The sequence below is a fragment of the Puma concolor genome, chromosome C1 (assembly GCF_028749965.1).
Source record: "Puma concolor isolate L17-30 chromosome C1, mPumCon1.1.hap2, whole genome shotgun sequence".
Taxonomy (NCBI): domain Eukaryota; kingdom Metazoa; phylum Chordata; class Mammalia; order Carnivora; family Felidae; genus Puma; species Puma concolor.
Genome location: NC_141674.1, coordinates 29004693 through 29021653, shown reverse-complemented (window position 1 = coordinate 29021653; position 16961 = coordinate 29004693). Strand labels below are relative to the sequence as shown.

The following is a 16961-nucleotide window of genomic DNA, read 5'->3' as shown; positions in this document are numbered from 1 at the left end:
TAAAGCTTTGCAAGGTAAAGCTTCATCTGGTCTCGGGTAAAGTTTCCATTTGTCAAATGGGAAACAATTGAAAAAGACCGTTGATTTGCTCACATTTACTCCAAAGTTGAAGTGAGTTAATCCAACAAACAATTGCATAAGCATACTATGCTAACAGTTGGTTTACAATTGTGAGTTAGAAACGGCAGTCATTTGGAGGTGGGCTGTACCTTGTGCGAGACTTGGCATTTGAGGTGTGCCTTAGAGCACAGGTTGATTTGGAACCCAGTAGTAGAGGTGGCATTGTTTCAGACTGAGCAGTCCAGGGGACAGCAGGACTGGAGCGGAGTATGTAGGAGTCCTGTAAAATGAACCTGTTTACCTGAAGTCCCACAGCCAGGCAGGCAGGGGTAGAGCTAGGATAAGAAATCACCTCCGTCCTGGTTCAGTGGTCATTTTCTCTAGACTGTTCCTCCTGCCTCCCTAACAGTGCTTAGTAGATGGATTTGGAAAAGACAACTGGTTTATTAGGCTGCTTGATTCGTAGTGGGTTCAAAGATACCACAGTGGATGAGCCTTTCAGGGGTAGAGAGTGGCTCAGGAAAATCTTAACCTCACCACGTCAGAGCTGCTCGGAAATCATCATGTTCATTCATAAAAATATACAGACATTCAATAATCAGGTGCCTAACAAGTGCCATGAGCCGATACTTCAATAAGGAGCACTTTCTATGTACAAGGCACAATTTTAACCATTTTCATAAGCATTAACACATACACTGACATCCTATAACCCTGTGGTGCAGGCTTGTGTTATCCTATTTTGCAGATGCAAAAACTGAAGCACAAAGAGGTTAAGGTCGCACTGGGATTCAAACCCAATCTGGTTCCAGGTGCCACACTCTTAGCCACTGTGATACACTGCTTTTTGAATAGTTGTGAAATGTATAAAGTCTGGCCATTGCAGAGCAACATAACCAGCAGCTACAGGCTACTAGATAGGAGAAAATTGGGGATTGTGGAAGCATAGTGGAATGGGATTTAACAAAGCCCTGGGAGTCAGGGAGGTATGAGCAGTTAGCCAGAAGAGGTCAGTGGGGTTGAGGAGAGAAAGGAATATTTCTAGGCAGACAGACTGGCACTTAGAACTGCCTGAGGTGATAAACTAATGAGGTTTTGGAAGCATTCGAAGTTCAATAGGGGAAACAGATTTCTGGTGTCTGTTCATGATGAACTAAGTTGTTTGTTTGTTTTTTAACTCTCCTGCTGCAAGAAGCCGAAACCTCTGGATAAAATATAAGCAAAAAAATTTCTGAAAGCGTCCAGGAACGGACAAATTAGTAAAAATGTTTTCAGGCCGAAAGTGAAGAAAAACAAGAGTCCAGGGAAAAATGGAGCACAGGTGCCTGGAAACCACATTTGATCTAAAGGCAAACCACATTTGATTTCAGCAAATCAGACCTTACCCTAGGTTGAATGGGACAGAATCAAAATCCAGAGCCCACATACAATGGATAGACTCTTAGAAGATGTTTCCCCCCAAAAGCTGGCATGCCAAAGGGCTATCCTTGTCACAGTAAAAGAGGTGATCAGAAATCAAATCCTCCCAGGGACTTGCAGCCTGAGAGCTCAGAAAAATTCAAGCCTTGAACTTGGTTTAAGATGACCCTGTACTATTGATGCCTTCCGGTGTATGATAGAAGAAATGAAATTACTTTTTGGAGGAAGGGACTTTTTTCTTTATCTCCCCTCCCGTTCTTTCCACACTCTTTTCCTGCGGATCATGATTTTTTTTAAGCATAAAAGAAAAGGTACTGTAGGTGAGAACCAACAGGAATAACAAACTGGTTCTCAAAAGATTTTAGACACTTGATTTAAGATACTATAAAATGTTCATGGTTACTGTTTTCAAAGAAACAAATGGTAACTTGCAAATTCAGGGAATAAGAAATGGCAAAAAGTGAAGTGGAAAATTTTTGAAAGACCAACCAAAACTTTTAGAAATGAGAAATACAATCTGGAAACCCATCAGTGGATGGCTTTAACAGAAGCTTCAGGGAGAATTAGTGAACTGGAAGATAGAAATTATCCAGGCATATAAATTTAACAAATCACATGGGCCAATATCTCAAAAACTGTAAATTACCAAAATTCACCTGATATGAAATAGAGCATCTGAGGGGCGCCTGGGTGGCTCAGTCGGTTAAGCCGCCGACTTCGGCTCAGGTCATGATCTCGCGGTCCGTGAGTTCAAGACCCGCGTCGGGCTCTGTGCTGACAGCTCAGAGCCTGGAGCCTGTTTCAGATTCTGTGTCTCCCTCTCTCTGACCCTCCCCCGTTCATGCTCTGTCTCTCTCTGTCTCAAAAATAAATAAACGTTAAAAAAAAAATTTCAGAAATAGAACATCTGAATAGTCCTATAACTATTTAAGAAACTGAATTTATAATTTAAAAAGTTTCCAAAGAAAAATCCAGGCCTAGATGGTGATGGTTTCACTGAAGACATCTACCAAATTTTAAGAAGAATTAGCACCATTCTATACCATCTCTGCCAGAAATTAGAATATCAGGCAATACCTTCTTAACTCATTTAATGAGGACAGTATTACTTTGCTATTGAAGCCAGATAGGAGATACCAAAAAGGAAGAGAGAGAGGCAGAGAAAAAAAAAAAAACCCTACAGACTATTATCCCATAAATTTAGCCATAAAAATCCTGGATATTCTATTAGCAAATTGAATCCAGCATACATAAAAAGAACTATACAACATGGCCAAGTGAGGTTTATTCCACGTATGCAAGACGGGTTCAACATACAGAAATAAATCTATATAATCCACTATCCCAAGAGGCTAGAGGAAAAAAATCATGATCATGTCAATTGGACGTAGAAAAAAGCATTTGACAAAATTCAATACCCGTTCGTGATAAAACTATCAGTAAACCAGGAGTAGAGGGGGAACTGTCTCAATTTAATAAAGAGCTTCTACAAAAATCCTACAGCTAATATACTTAATGGTGAAAGACTGAATACTTTCCTCCTAAAATAGGGAATGAGTCAAGGATGTGCACTATGACCACTCTTAGAACTGGAAGTCCTACCTAGCACAGTAAGACAAGAAAAAGAAAGAAAAGGCATACAAATTGGGAAGGGAAAAATAAAAGCCCTTATTTGCTGATGAAATGATTGTCTATGTAAAAAATCCTAAGGAATCTACAATAAAACCCTCCTAGAATTAATAGGGGAGTCTGGCAAGATTTCAGGTTACAAGATCAACACACAAAAGAAATTATGCATAATGCAGCAGAAAAAAAAGATTGGGAAAAACACAGTGGGTTAACAAAAATAAAGGATTATTAGGTTTAATCCGAGTTCCAGAAGGAGAGGAAAATGAGGCAGAGGAATATCTGAAGAAAACGAGCTGAGAATTTCCCAGAACTAGTGGAAGACACCAATCCACACAGACTGTAGAAACCCAAAGACTCCCCCCACCCCCACCCCCCAAAAACCCCATTCATGATAGTGAAATTGCAGAACCTTGAAAAATGGGGAGAGTGGAGGCTGGTGAAGTAAGCAAGGGCTAAAGGAAAACAAAGTTAACGATACTGGAATTAACGATAAAAACGAGTATTTGCATAATGTTGTTACTTGCCAAGCCCCTACGTGAAGGGATTTACTTCTCCCGGCAAGGGTACTGGGTAGGTACTATTATTACCTCCATTTTACAGATGAGGAATTTTGACTAGCGAAATGTAGTTACTTGCCCCAAATGGCACAGTTTATCAATGGTAGAGGCAGGATTCTGAACGAGGTAGTTCTGGCTTTGGCTTGTGATCTTAACCACTACACAAACTGGTCTCTCTAAAGGGCAACGGGAAGCCATTGAAAGATTCTAACCTGGGGAGTGACACCACACCTGCTTTCCCAACGCTGATCCCCTGGGCACCACTGTGGATAAGGATCAAAGAGAGCTAAGGGTGGAAACAGGAGGCTGTGGGGATAATGGGGCCAAACACAGGGCCTGGACGAGGGCGAGGTGGCAGACAAAGCAAGTGAGCTGCTGGCTCTTCCGGCGGCGAGTCCTCAGGACTCAGGGTTTTGCATGGGAGAGGACAGCGACGATGGTATTCACGTTTTCCACTTGGGCAGTTCGGCGGACAGTGAAAGTCATTCACTGAGGTGACTTGCCAGGAGTCTGGTTTTGGACAAAGTGAATTTGTGGTGTCTGTGACGCCCCGCCGGCCACCGAGGGGGTCAAGAGCGGCTAGGACCCAGAGCAAGGCCCACCGCCGTCTCATCCAGGCGGGGCGCGCGCGAACCCGAGGCCCCCGACGCGGCGCGCCGCGCGGCTCCGGAAACCGCGCGCGCAGGCGCAGTGCGGCGTGGGCGCCCCCTGGCGGGCGGCGGCGCGCAGGGACCGCCCCCCGCCTGGCGCCGCCGCCCGCCTCAGCCCAACATGGCGATGCACAACAAGGCGGCGCCGCCGCAGATCCCGGACACCCGGCGGGAGCTGGCGGAGCTCGTGAAGCGGAAGCAGGAGCTGGCGGTGAGAGAGCGACAGCGGGGGCGCCCGGTGGGGGCCCCGCGCCTGCCGCCGCCTCCAGGGCCCCGCCCGATCGCTCCAGGCCGTTACTCCCCGGGCGCAACGCGGCGCCCGGGAGCCCGGCGGCCTGAGGCCGGCTGCGCGTTCTGCGGCCCGCCGGTGCCTCAGCTTCTCTGCTGCGCGGCTCGAGAGTCGGGAGCTGGGGCCGGGGGGCGGGGCAAGGAGCAGAGAGGGGGAGGGGGCCGGTACCGGCGGGGGCGTGGAGGCGGGAAGGCACCTGAGGATGGGGGGCTTCAGTGTGGGAGCTCGAGAAAGGTGTCTGTGAGCTTTGGGGTTGGGAGCGGTTGTGTCCTTGGCCTTTGCTGGGTGGGTGAGGGCGGCAGGTCCGTGTTCTTTGAGGGGTGGGGTCGGGCGTGTCGCGGGGGGCGTAGGAGACCGGTTCGGGCTTGCCAGTGGCTTGGAGGGGGTGGCGTAGAGGCGAGTGTGGGAGGGGGACACGGTCATCCAGTCTGGCCTTTGGAGGATGGAGGGGCGCATGTCCTTTTGAGGATTAGGAGATCCGTTGGATGGGGTTTTTGATGGGCATGGCTGTGATGTTTTGGGGGAACATCCAGAAGCTGACAGGCGAGGGGAAGGGATTCAGCCCAGGGAACTGAGAACTGTGATATGCACCCCGGGTCCTATCCACCCTTTGTGGCCACCCCCTCCCCCGTGTTTTGGCTTGGGCACCGGGGAGGGCCATCTCACCTGAAGCTGCCCTTCCAGGTTTCCATGGCAACTGACAGCCCAGGGCCGGCCTTCTTTCTGAGCCCGCGGGGAGGGGAGGGAGTTGGCGCTGGAAGGCTGCTCACTCTTTCCTCTCTTCAGTAGCAATACCTTTGCGCGTGGGGGTGGAGACTGCCCGCGTTCTGCCTGAGCGGGGGTTCTTGACAACTGGGTTTCCATGAACCCTCTGAAGAATCTGGAAAATTTTGTGCATTTTTCTGGAGACAGGCTGTATCCCTTCCCTTCTGTTCTCCAAGGGTTCCAACAAGACAGGTCTAGATTGTCTTAATCTAAAACAGCTTTCCTCTCCCCATGTCATGTCTTTCCACCAGGGCTTAGCGTAATGGAGCTTGAGTGTCTAAGGCTAGTGTCAGAGAATTTGATTCTGTCGGAGTTAATGTTTGCATTTAAAAGGCATTATCCGTTTCCTTGTTTTTCCTCTCCCAGGAAACACTGGCAAACTTGGAAAGACAGATCTATGCTTTTGAAGGAAGCTACCTGGAAGACACTCAGATGTATGGCAATATTATTCGTGGCTGGGATCGGTACCTGACCAACCAAAAGTGAGTGTCAGAAGCCTGTGGTGTTTGTATGGTGCTCTGTTTGTATGGGCTGTATGTGTTCTTGGTAGCAACTTTGCAGGGAGGCGGTAGCAAAGTGCTGGTGTGGAAGGCAGTCTGGGGTTGAACTTAGACTTTGGCTCAGTCACTCCCTCACTGAGTAACTGTAGACAAATCCTACGTCTGGGAAATAGGGAAAACCTGCTAAGCTTTTTGAAAATTTTCAGATTTGAAATATTTCATTCTTTTTAATGTTTACTTTTTTTAACGTTTTTTTAATTTATTTTTGAGACAGAGAGAGACAGAGCATGAACGGGGGAGGGCAGAGAGAGAGGGAGACACAGAATCAGAAGCAGGCTCCAGGCTCTGAGCCATCAGCCCAGAGCCCGACGCGGGGCTCGAACTCATGGACCGCGAGATCGTGACCTGAGCTGAAGTTGGACGCTCAACTGACTGAGCCACCCAGGCGCCCCTAATGTTTATTTTTGAGACAGAGAGACAGATCGTGAGTGGGAGAAGGGCAGAGAGAGAGGGAGACACAGAATCCGAGGCAGGCTCCAGGCCCTGAGCTGTTAGCACAGAGCCTGACACAGGCTTGAACTCACAAACCATGAGATCGTGACCTGAGCCGAAGTCGGATGCTTAACTGACTGAGCCACCCGGGCGCCCCGATTTGAAATATTTCAAATTGATGGGGCGCCTGGGTGGCGCAGTCGGTTAAGCGTCCGACTTCAGCCAGGTCACGATCTCGCGGTCCGTGAGTTCGAACCCCGCATCAGGCTCTGGGCTGATGGCTCAGAGCCTGGAGCCTGTTTCCGATTCTGTGTCTCCCTCTCTCTCTGCTCCTCCCCCGTTCATGCTGTGTCTCTCTCTGTCCCAAAAATAAATAAACGTTGAAAAAAAAAAAAAATTAAAAAAAAAAAAAAAAGAAATATTTCAAATTGAAATAGAACTGTGCACACTTGATATCCTTCATCTTCATTCATCACTTGTTAACATGTTGCCACCTTTGCCTCTTTTTTTTTCTGATGCGTGTAAACATACACAAACCTATATCTATATACTTAAAAGTTTTAAAAGTCTTGATATAATTACAGGCACATGGGAAGTTGCAGAAATATTAGAGAGGTCCGTGTACTCTTCACCCAGTTTTTCCCAATGGTTGGGTTTTATGTAACTACAGCACAATAGCAAAACCAGGAAATGGACATTGGTACAATGTGTATGTGTAATTCCGTCACTGTGTGTAGATTCCTGTAATCACCACTGCAGTAGAGATACAGAAGTATTTCGTCGCTGGGAAGCTCTCCCTCCTGCTACCCCTTTATAGTTCTATCTTCCCTTTCCCCCATACTTTTTGTTGTTGTTAGCCATTCAAGCGGATATCATGACACTGTACCCCTAATTATGTCAGCAATTACCTCCTAAGAATATTTTTCTTACCTAACCACAGTTAACCACACATAGAAAATTAGCATTACATTAATAGTATCATCCCCTACAGCCTTTATTCACATTCTCCTAATTGTTCCCAGCATGCTTGGCTGCCCTTGTTTTGATCCAGGCAGTTTTTGTGTATTGTATTTGGCTGTTATGTCTCTTTAGTCTCTTGATAATAGGACAGTCTCCCACCCTTGTTAGTGGTGAAGTTGTTGTTGATGACACTGTCTTGCAGACTGTCCCAGTTCCAGATTTTTCTTTTCGTGACCTCATGAGGGAGCCTTTAGACATTTCTGGCAAAAATGATTTGTGTGCCTCATGTGTCATTTACCTCTGTTATATTGGGAGGCACATGATGTCAGATTGCCCCATTATTGGTACTGTTAAGTTTGAGCATCTGATTTCTCTGTTGTTAAAAATTTGTTTTTTTCTTGGGGCGCCTGCGTGGCTCACTCGGTTGAGCGTCTGACTTCGGCTCAGGTCATGATCTCACAGCTTGTGGGTTTGAGCCCCGCGTCGGGCTCTGTGCTGACAGCTCGGAGCCTGGAGCCTGCTTCGGATTCTGTGTCTCCCTCTCTCTCTGCCCCTAACCCCTCACATTCTGTCTCTGTCTCTCAACAATAAATAAACATTAAAAAAAATGTTTTTTTGGGGCGCCTGGGTGGCGCAGTCGGTTAAGCGTCCGACTTCAGCCAGGTCACGATCTCGCGGTCCATGAGTTCGAGCCCCGCGTCGGGCTCTGGGCTGATGGCTCAGAGCCTGGAGCCTGTTTCCGATTCTGTGTCTCCCTCTCTCTCTGCCCCTCCCCCGTTCATGCTCTGTCTCTCTCTGTCCCAAAAATAAATAAACGTTGAAAAAAAAAAAAAAAAATTTAAAAAAAAAATGTTTTTTTAATTCATTTTTCTCTCTGTAATTCGTAAGTAGTTTGGAGGTTGTACTTGTACACGGTGTGAATATATTGCGATCCTCCACATTTTTATTCAGCAATGTTAGTATCTTTTGTTGATTTTTTCAACGTTTTTATTTATTTTTGGGACAGAGAGAGACAGAGCATGAATGGGGGAGGGGCAGAGAGAGAGGGAGACACAGAATCGGAAACAGGCTCCAGGCTCCGAGCCATCAGCCCAGAGCCTGACGCGGGGCTTGAACTCACGGACCGCGAGATCGTGACCTGGCTGAAGTCGGACGCTTAACCGACTGCGCCACCCAGGCGCCCCTCTTTTGTTGATTTTTACTTGAATCACTTAACAGACTGCTTATTCTAATTTTATTCTTTGTGTACATGGCTTACTGGCATTTGGAAAGATGAATCTTGCCTTCTTATCTTCTCTCCCTTTCGTTCTGTATCTCCAGACCTCTCTCTTTAGTATCACTACAGACCCATGGATTAAAACAAAACAAAAAAAATCCGCGTATTGGAATCTAGTACTGTCACTTTTGCATTGTAGAGGCTTTTTTTTTTTTTTTTAAGTTTTTTTTTTTTTTTCCAACGTTTATTTATTTTTGGGACGGAGAGAGACAGAGCATGAACGGGGGAGGGGCAGAGAGAGAGGGAGACTCAGAATCGGAAACAGGCTCCAGGCTCTGAGCCATCAGCCCAGAGCCTGACGCGGGGCTCGAACTCACGGACCGCGAGATCGTGACCTGGCTGAAGTCGGACGCTTAACCGACTGCGCCACCCAGGCGCCCCGGCTTTTTTTTTTTTAAATATAAACTTATTGAAATATATGCAGAGGATTGCACACATCGTACATACACAGCCTAGTGACTTTTCACAAAGCAAACACGCCCACCATTATCCTCTTTGATGCTTAGTTTGTCCCAAACGCGGCCAGCGGGAACCTCCTCATGCTGATGCCTTTGTCCTTTTGACATGACCCTATCAGTCCTTGAGCATTTTGGTTCTTTTCTGCCCCAATGTGGTGTCTCAGACTCACCTTTTCCTTATCCCAGAACTGATACCAGCCCTTTCTTTAAGGAACCCTGGTCTGTTCTTCAGTTTTTAAAAATTAAGCTTATCTGACAGAAACATTTCATATCACTCATCTGGGCCGGTTGTTTTGAGTAAGTATTAAAGTAAATACATATTAAAATGAAAATGGTCGTGAACCACTGGAGCCTGTCCCGCGTTAGAAGCCATTGCTGTCCCTTCGGGCATTCAGGATAACGGACGTTTTGGTCCATCCACCTGGTGTGGAGGCGTTGCGTCCAGAGGCTGTCTCTCTTCTGTCTAAGAGAGACAATGAGAGAGAGAGAGTTTTTACACCTTACATCCAGGGCCGTCCTCCGCTTGCTGCTTACGAAGCTTCTTGTGTGTGTTTTAGAAACTCCAACAGCAAAAACGATCGAAGGAACCGGAAGTTTAAGGAAGCTGAGCGGCTCTTCAGTAAATCCTCAGTGACTTCAGCAGCTGTAAGTGAGGTGGGGGGACTCTTTCTGTGGCCCATTGTTAAGGGGGGACTCTTTCTGTGGCCCATTATTGAGGGAAACCTCAGTTAAATTCCTGTGAGTTTTCCCTTTCCCTGCTGTCCGAGTGCTCTCCTGAGGGCTCTGATAATTTTTCTAGTAACGGGTGGCTTCTTGTCTTTTAGGCAGTGAGCGCGTTGGCGGGAGTTCAGGATCAGCTCATTGAAAAGAGTAAGTTTATTTATTTTTTTTTTACTGTTTTACTACTTTATTTTTAAGCTACAGGAGCCCTTGTATTTAACTCGTATCCAACTGTAGGTCTCAAGACTACATCTCTCATATTTTTGCCTCTCCTTTCTAGAAGATAAGCACCCTCTTGAGTCTTTTTTGTCCTTTTGTTTATTTGTTGGCTTGTTTGTTTTTTGAGGAAGAAACTATCATGTCCCTCCTGCCTCTTCTGTCATGCAGAGGGTGACTTCCCCTGCTCAAAGACACAAAGACAGGTCTTCCCCACTGCTAAGTGTTAGGGGAATTTTTTTTTTTTTTTTAACTTAGAAAGAAAACCTTTTCTCATGGAAAATTTTGGATATATCTGATAAATCTCCATGTTCGCAATTTAATAATTCTTAGGAAAATCTGGTCGTGGGAACAGAATGTACCTGAGTGTTCTTAAATATAAAACAGAGAGTAGATAGTATTTACTTTGTGAAGAAATTGTATCATTCTCCAAACGTAAGCCATACAGTCTAATTCTCTGCTGATGTCAAGTGATAGGATATAGATCTATACATTCATCTTTCCGAGTCAGACTCGGTGCAGCTGTATTGAACACTCTTCCTGTGCACTGAATCACTCCAAAGCATAACCTGCTTTTTGTACTGTGGCTGTGTGCTTCTTTCAGATGATGTATCTTGTAGGATCTGGTTCTTGTGTCTGCACTGGGCCAGTGATTTGGAGGAGAAGGGATTTTGGTAGTTTGGGAATTAGAACTACACTGTGACTTTGATTATTACCTCTGGGTACAGATTTCTAAATATGTAGAAAATGCTAGAAAATGTCTGCGTGTCATTTCCACTCAGATTTTCAGGCTCAAAACATTTTATCTAAGATGGAACTGTTCTATTACCTTCAAAACTTGTCTGCCCAGTTTTTTTCCATTATAGTACTTCCATTCCCCCTCATTCAAAACTCTGTAGGTATCTTTGACTCCTTTCTGCCAGCCTCAACAATTATAGCAAGTCCTTTTGATTTTTCTCTTGCTATGGCTCAAATACGTTAAATCCTATTTCTTTTCAGTTAATGCCACTTCTAGGACATAGAGCTAGTGTTATCTGCTCTCTGAAGTTACAAGACTGGTTAAGGAACAGCCTGGACCCCACCGCTGTGAGTGGAGATGGAATGATTACTGACCGCTCAGTTTTCACAAGACCCTACAACCCTCATCCTGGCTTAGTGCGTAGTTCAGCATCTGGCCCTGTACTTCACTAGCCACACAAGTACACACCTAGGTACTCGTGAAGGAATGACTCTCAATGCCACTGCTTGCGGAAGCTTGGCTGAGACCAGCACTTACGTATTAAAGATTTTCGGAAACACGTGCAGGCCATCCATTCCCCTGAGATCTTCCCCCTGGACCTGGGTCACGCCCCTGGAATAGATCCTGTTGGTCTTCCTTGGTCTTCCCTCTAAAGCTGCATTTGATGAATTACATTTTGGTCCCGTTAAATGTGCCACTGCATTTATTGTAATAGGATGTTGCAGATGTTTTTTACCGTTACTAATTATTATGTCTTTTAGGACTAGTTGTTTTCCCCGAACAACTAGTTGGTTTTTACTGAAAATCTGATGATGGACTTGATTTGTGTAGGCGCTAAAATGTTTTATTTTTTTATTTTTTTTAATGTTTATTTATTTTTCAGAGACGGAGACAGAGTGTAAGCAGGGGGAGGGGCAGAGAGAGAGAGAGAGAGGGAGACACAGAATCGGAAGCAGGCTCCAGGCTATGAGCTGTCAGCACAGAGCCCGATGCCGGGCTCGAACCCACAAACTGTGAGATCATAACTTGAGCCGAAGTCGGATGCTTAACCGACTGAGCCACCCAGGCACCCCAGGTGCTAAAATGTTTAAAGCCAAATGTGTGGTTGTCATCTAGAAAGCAAATCCAAACCTAGACCATGCATTCTGGGAATGAATCTTTACTACTGCATCCAGCTTACGGACGTCTTCTGTCCTTCTGTGTTTTACTTGTCTCATTTTAAATTTATTGTATGGATTTTATAATACGAATATCGGTAAGCGGCTTTGGCTTCTTTTTGGAATAGGGAATTACATAAATACTGGAGTTCATCAATTCAAATGGTCAGAGCCCCTTTAAAGTAATTCTGTTGTGTTCCGTCTCACCACCTGTTATTACCGTTTCTTCCTGCTATTTATTTTTTTTATTTTTATTTTTTTAAATCTTTTTCACATTTATTTATTTTTGAGAGACAGAGTGAGACAAAGTGAGAGTGGGGGAGGGGCAGAGAGAGAGGAGGACACAGAATCCGAAGCAGGCTCCAGGCTCCGAGCTGTCGGCACAGGGCCTGACAGAATGCGGGCCCACAGAATGCGAGATCTCAAGAATGCTTGATCGTGACCTGAGCCGCAGTCGGATGCTCAACTGACTGGTCCACCCAGGCGCCCCCCTGCTATTTCTTTAAAAAAAATTTTTTTTTCATGTTTATTTTTTTTAAGAGAGAGAGAGAGACCGAGAGACAGAGCTCAAGTGGGGGAGGGGCGGGGAGAGAGGGAGACACAGAATCCAAAGCAGGCTCCAGGCTCCGAGCTGTCAGCACAGAGCCTGACGTGGGGCTCGAACTCACGAACCACGAGATCATGACCTGAGCCAAAGTTGGACACCTAACCGACTGAGCCACTGAGCACCCCTACTCCTGCTATTTCTTAAGAGTCTATTTCCATCTTGATTTTCTACAGTCAACTACAATGTGTCTAAGTATGAATTTCTTTTTAATTATCTGGCTTGGGTTTCGTTGAACTTCTTGTAGCTGTAGCTTGGTATTTTTCATCAGTTCTGGAAAATTCCCAGTATTCTTCAGATGATGCATTTGCTGCATGCTGTCTCCCCTCTCCTCTCCCACTCTACTTAACTGTATGTTAAACTTTCTCATTTTATCCTACATGGTCTTTTATTAGCTCCTCCGTGTCTTCTGTCTTTGTCTCTGGGCCGCCTGCCAGTTTACTAATTCTCCTTTCACTTGAGTCTGACTTGCTGTTAAACCTTTCCTTGATTTTTTTTTTTTTTTTAATGTTTATTTATTTTTGAGACAATGCGACAGAGTGCAAGCAGCAAGGGGCAGACAGAGGGAGACACAGAATCTGAAGCGGGCTCCAGGCTCCGAGCTGTCAGCCCAGAGCCCGACGCGGGGCTTGAACCCATGATCCGTGAGATCATGACCTGAGCCGAAGTCGGATGCTTAACTGACTGAGCCACTCAGGCGCCCCAACCTTTCCTTGATTTTTAAATTTTTTATTACATTTTTAATTTCCAAAATTCCACTTAATTATTTCTAAAATCTGCTATGTAAGTTTTCAGTAGTTTTCCCTGCAATTATTTTTAAACTTGTCTTTTGTTTCTTTAAGCAGAGTAAGTAAGCCTGCTTGTTGTACAAGATTCTGTTTTTAATTCTGTACATTCTGTGTTTAATGTGTAATTCTGTGGGGGCGCCTGGGTGGCTCAGTCCGTTGAACGTTTGTTTGACTCTTGATTTTGGCTCAGGTCATGATCCCAGGGTCGTGGGATCGAACCCCACGTTGGGCTTTGCACTGAGTGTAGAGCATGCATAAGATTCTCTGTCTCTCCCCCTTCCGCCCCTGCCCCACTTGTGCACGTGCATATTCTCTCTCAAAAATAAAACAATAATAACAATTTCAATCTGTGAAGTCTTTTTTAAATTTTTATTTTAATGTTTATTTATTTTTGAGAGAGAGAGAGAGAGAGAGAGAGAGAGAGACAGTGCAAGTAGGGGAGGGGCAGAGAGAGAGGGAGACACAGAATCTGAAGCAGGCTCCCGGCTCTCGGCTGTCAGCACAGAGCCCAATGCAGGGCTCGAACTCACGGTCCGTGAGATCATGACCTGAGCCAAAGTTGGACTTTTAACCAGCTGAGTCACGCAGCCTCCCCAACCTGTGAAGTCTTTAAAGACCTGTTTCTGTTGTAGTTTGCTTCCAAAGTCTAATTTCCCTGTGTGCTTATCTTTGACGGTGTACCGCTCACTGTAACTTAAACTATTTGTTGAGTAATTTGAGAGTGAGGGGGCGCCTGGGTGGCGCAGTCGGTTAAGCGTCCGACTTCAGCCAGGTCACGATCTCGCGGTCCGGGAGTTCGAGCCCCGAGTCAGGCTCTGGGCTGATGGCTCAGAGCCTGGAGCCTGTTTCCGATTCTGTGTCTCCCTCTCTGTCTGCCCCTCCCCCGTTCATGCTCTGTCTCTCTCTGTCCCAAAAATAAATAAACGTTGAAAAAAAAAAAATTTGAGAGTGAGGATGAAGTTGTTATCTTCCAAAGATTTTGTGTTTTCTTCTGATGGGTGGCTGGATCACTTTAAACCAAGTTGAAGGTCCCTGAAAGAGCCAGGTGATTCAAACCAAGCTTTCATTCCACGAGGGGAATGGTCTCCTTTGCCTTTTGCACTTCTTCCTTTGCATAGAAGCTCTCCAGTGTCTCCAGATTTCTGTATAACAGATCTTGTGGAATGACTCCTGTGTTCTTGTTTTTTGATGGTGATGAACTGAACATTTTTTCTGTCTTAGATTTTGAATTGCACATTCTTAGATCTCAAGGATTTTGGAGTTTTGTACTTTTGGCATTTTGTTTCCACACCATTCTGAAAATTTTCTTTTAAAATGCATTACTTTTGGGCTTCCTGGGTGACTCGGTTGGTTAAGCATCTGACTCGTGATTTCTGCTTAGGTCACGATCTCACAGTTTGTGAGATCAGTCCCCACACTGGGCTCTGCGCTGGCATCAAGGAGCCTGCTTGGGAATTTCTCTTTCTGCCCCTCCCCCTCTTGTGTTCTCTCTCTCTCTCTCTCTCTCTCTCTCTCTCTCTCTCTCAAAATAAATAAACGTTTTAAAAAAAATGCATTCCTGTGGGGCGCCTGGGTGGCTCAGTTGTTTAAGCATCCGACTTTGGTTCAGGTCATGATCTTGTGGTTTGTGAGTTCTAACCCCGTGTCAGGCTCTGTGCTGACAGCTCAGAGCCTGGAGCCTGCTTCAGGTTCTGTGTCTTCTGCCTTCTCTGCCCCTACCCCGTTTGCACTCTCTCTCAAAAATATAAAGAAACGTTAAAAAAATAATAATAAAAAAATGCATTACTTTCTGCTTCCTTTGGCCTACCTACCCAAACTAGAATGATAGAGTGGATTAGCATGGTTCCCAAGGGGAATTTTAGGCAAATTAGCGAGGCGTTGTGTGTTTTTGTAAAAAGAATAAAGTAAAAGACAAGCAGGCAGATTTTATCCAGTTTCCTTTAAAGGATCAGCATAGTTGATACTGTTTTATCAGACTCTTCTGAAGCTTTCATCAAACCACATCTCCCCTGAGTGTTCTCATCATTCCAGTGGATAAGTAAAGGGCCGCATGAAGCATTATTTTGGGTATCTTTCTTGCCTCCTTTAAAGTTTTTGTGCTGAAAAGAAGTTAGTGCCTAGCACTATTCAGTAGGTGTTGCTGTTGTTTTAATACATAAAGTGTCTCATTTGTAGGCTTATTACACTTAATCAAAATCTGGCATTCGTTTTTTTTTTTCTTTTCTTTTTTTTTTTTTTTTTTTTTTTTTTGAGAGTGAGCAGGGGCAGAGAGAGAGAGAGAGAGAGAGAGAGAGAGAGAGAGAGAGAATCTCAAGCAGGGCTCCACGCTTAGCACGGAGCCTGAGGTGGGCCTCGATCCCACAACCCTGGGCTCATGACCTGAGCTGAAATCAAGAGTCATCTAGATGCTCAATCGACTGAGCCACCCAGGCACCCCCAAACCTGGCATTCTTTACTCTAAAAACGAGTTGCCTTCTTCTGTGTCGGGGAGAAGCAAACAGGTGTCTTTTCTTGGTGACAGCACCACAGGGTTGCCTGACTGCTGCTGTACTTCGGGGTACTCTAACCCAGCCCTTTTGGCCTCACTCCTCCCCTGCTTCCGGGAGCCCAAAAAAGACCATGATTCTTACTCTGTGGTTGCACTTTGTGTTTTAGCGGTGTTTAATCTAGTCTCCCTGGCTACAGTCCCTATTATAAACCATTTGTAGCCTGATAATCCTAAAACATGGGTTTATACAGAGAACTCAGTAAACATTCGCTGTTCAGTGTCACTTCTCTGTTTAGAAATGGCTCGTTGACTTCTCCTTATGTCCTGGTAACAACTATTTTATGGCAAATTGTCTACTGTGTTAGAATTTGACTTGCATATTTATGGATCTCAAGGATATTGAGATTGGAACACTTATTGTGTTCCAGACACTATGCAAACCCTTGCATTTCTCATTTATTCTTTAAAGCTACTTCTTGGGGATAAGTACAGATTATAGACTCCTTGAAAGTAGGGAACATTGCTGGAGCTCCAGTGTCTAGTCCAATGCCTTGTCCATAAGAGATACTCAGTACAGAGAAACGTCCTATTTTACAGATGGAGGAACAGGGTCTGAAAGATTCAGCAACAAGTCACATATCTTAACCATCACCTCATACTGTCTCCCTAGATCAGATCCCTAAATCTGACACTCATGGCTCTTTTTTTTTTTTTTCTTTTTTTAAGTTTATTTATTTTGAGAGAGAGAGAGAGGCAGAGACAGAACCCCAAGCAGGCTCTGTGCTGTCAGTGCAGAGCCCAGTGTGGGGCTTGAACTCATGAACCATGAGATCATACATAACATGAGCCAGAACTGAGAGTTGGGTACTTAACCGACTGAGCCACCCATGCGCCCCCCAGTCACGGCTCTTAACCTGTCTTTCCATTTCTCCTCTCAATCCTCAAGGCGTCTGCTTAAGAGATACTTGATTCATTTGTCCAAAATGTACCTTATGTTTCCTCACCTCTGCACTTTTGCTTGTGCTATTTTTTGTACCTATTTTGGCTTCTCATTTTCCAAGGCCCAGTTTAAATTCCACCCCCTCAGTGAAGCTTTCCCTGAACAATCCGCTCTTTCTTCTCTGGCTCCCATGATACTTAATATCCAGATCAGTCCTTCCGGACATCTGTTACTCCCTGGGATGTTACCTCTTC

At 45.3% G+C, this 16961-nt stretch overlaps 1 protein-coding gene across 4 annotated transcripts in view; it reads left to right on the top strand.

Moving 5' to 3' along the window:
* The first annotated feature begins 4384 nt into the window (after positions 1-4384).
* The window catches only part of MEAF6 (MYST/Esa1 associated factor 6), a 28408-nt gene continuing 15831 nt past the window's right edge, over positions 4385-16961 (top strand). For all 4 annotated transcript variants that reach the window (XR_015254613.1, XM_086716496.1, XM_086716495.1 and 1 more), the window contains exons 1-4: positions 4385-4526; positions 5736-5851; positions 9613-9700; positions 9880-9925. Coding sequence is in view for 3 of the 4 variants with exons in the window: in XM_086716496.1 (XP_086572622.1) it covers positions 4437-4526; positions 5736-5851; positions 9613-9700; positions 9880-9925 (340 nt within the window). In the remaining variant the exon portion in view is untranslated. The remainder of the gene's footprint in view (positions 4527-5735; positions 5852-9612; positions 9701-9879; positions 9926-16961) is intronic.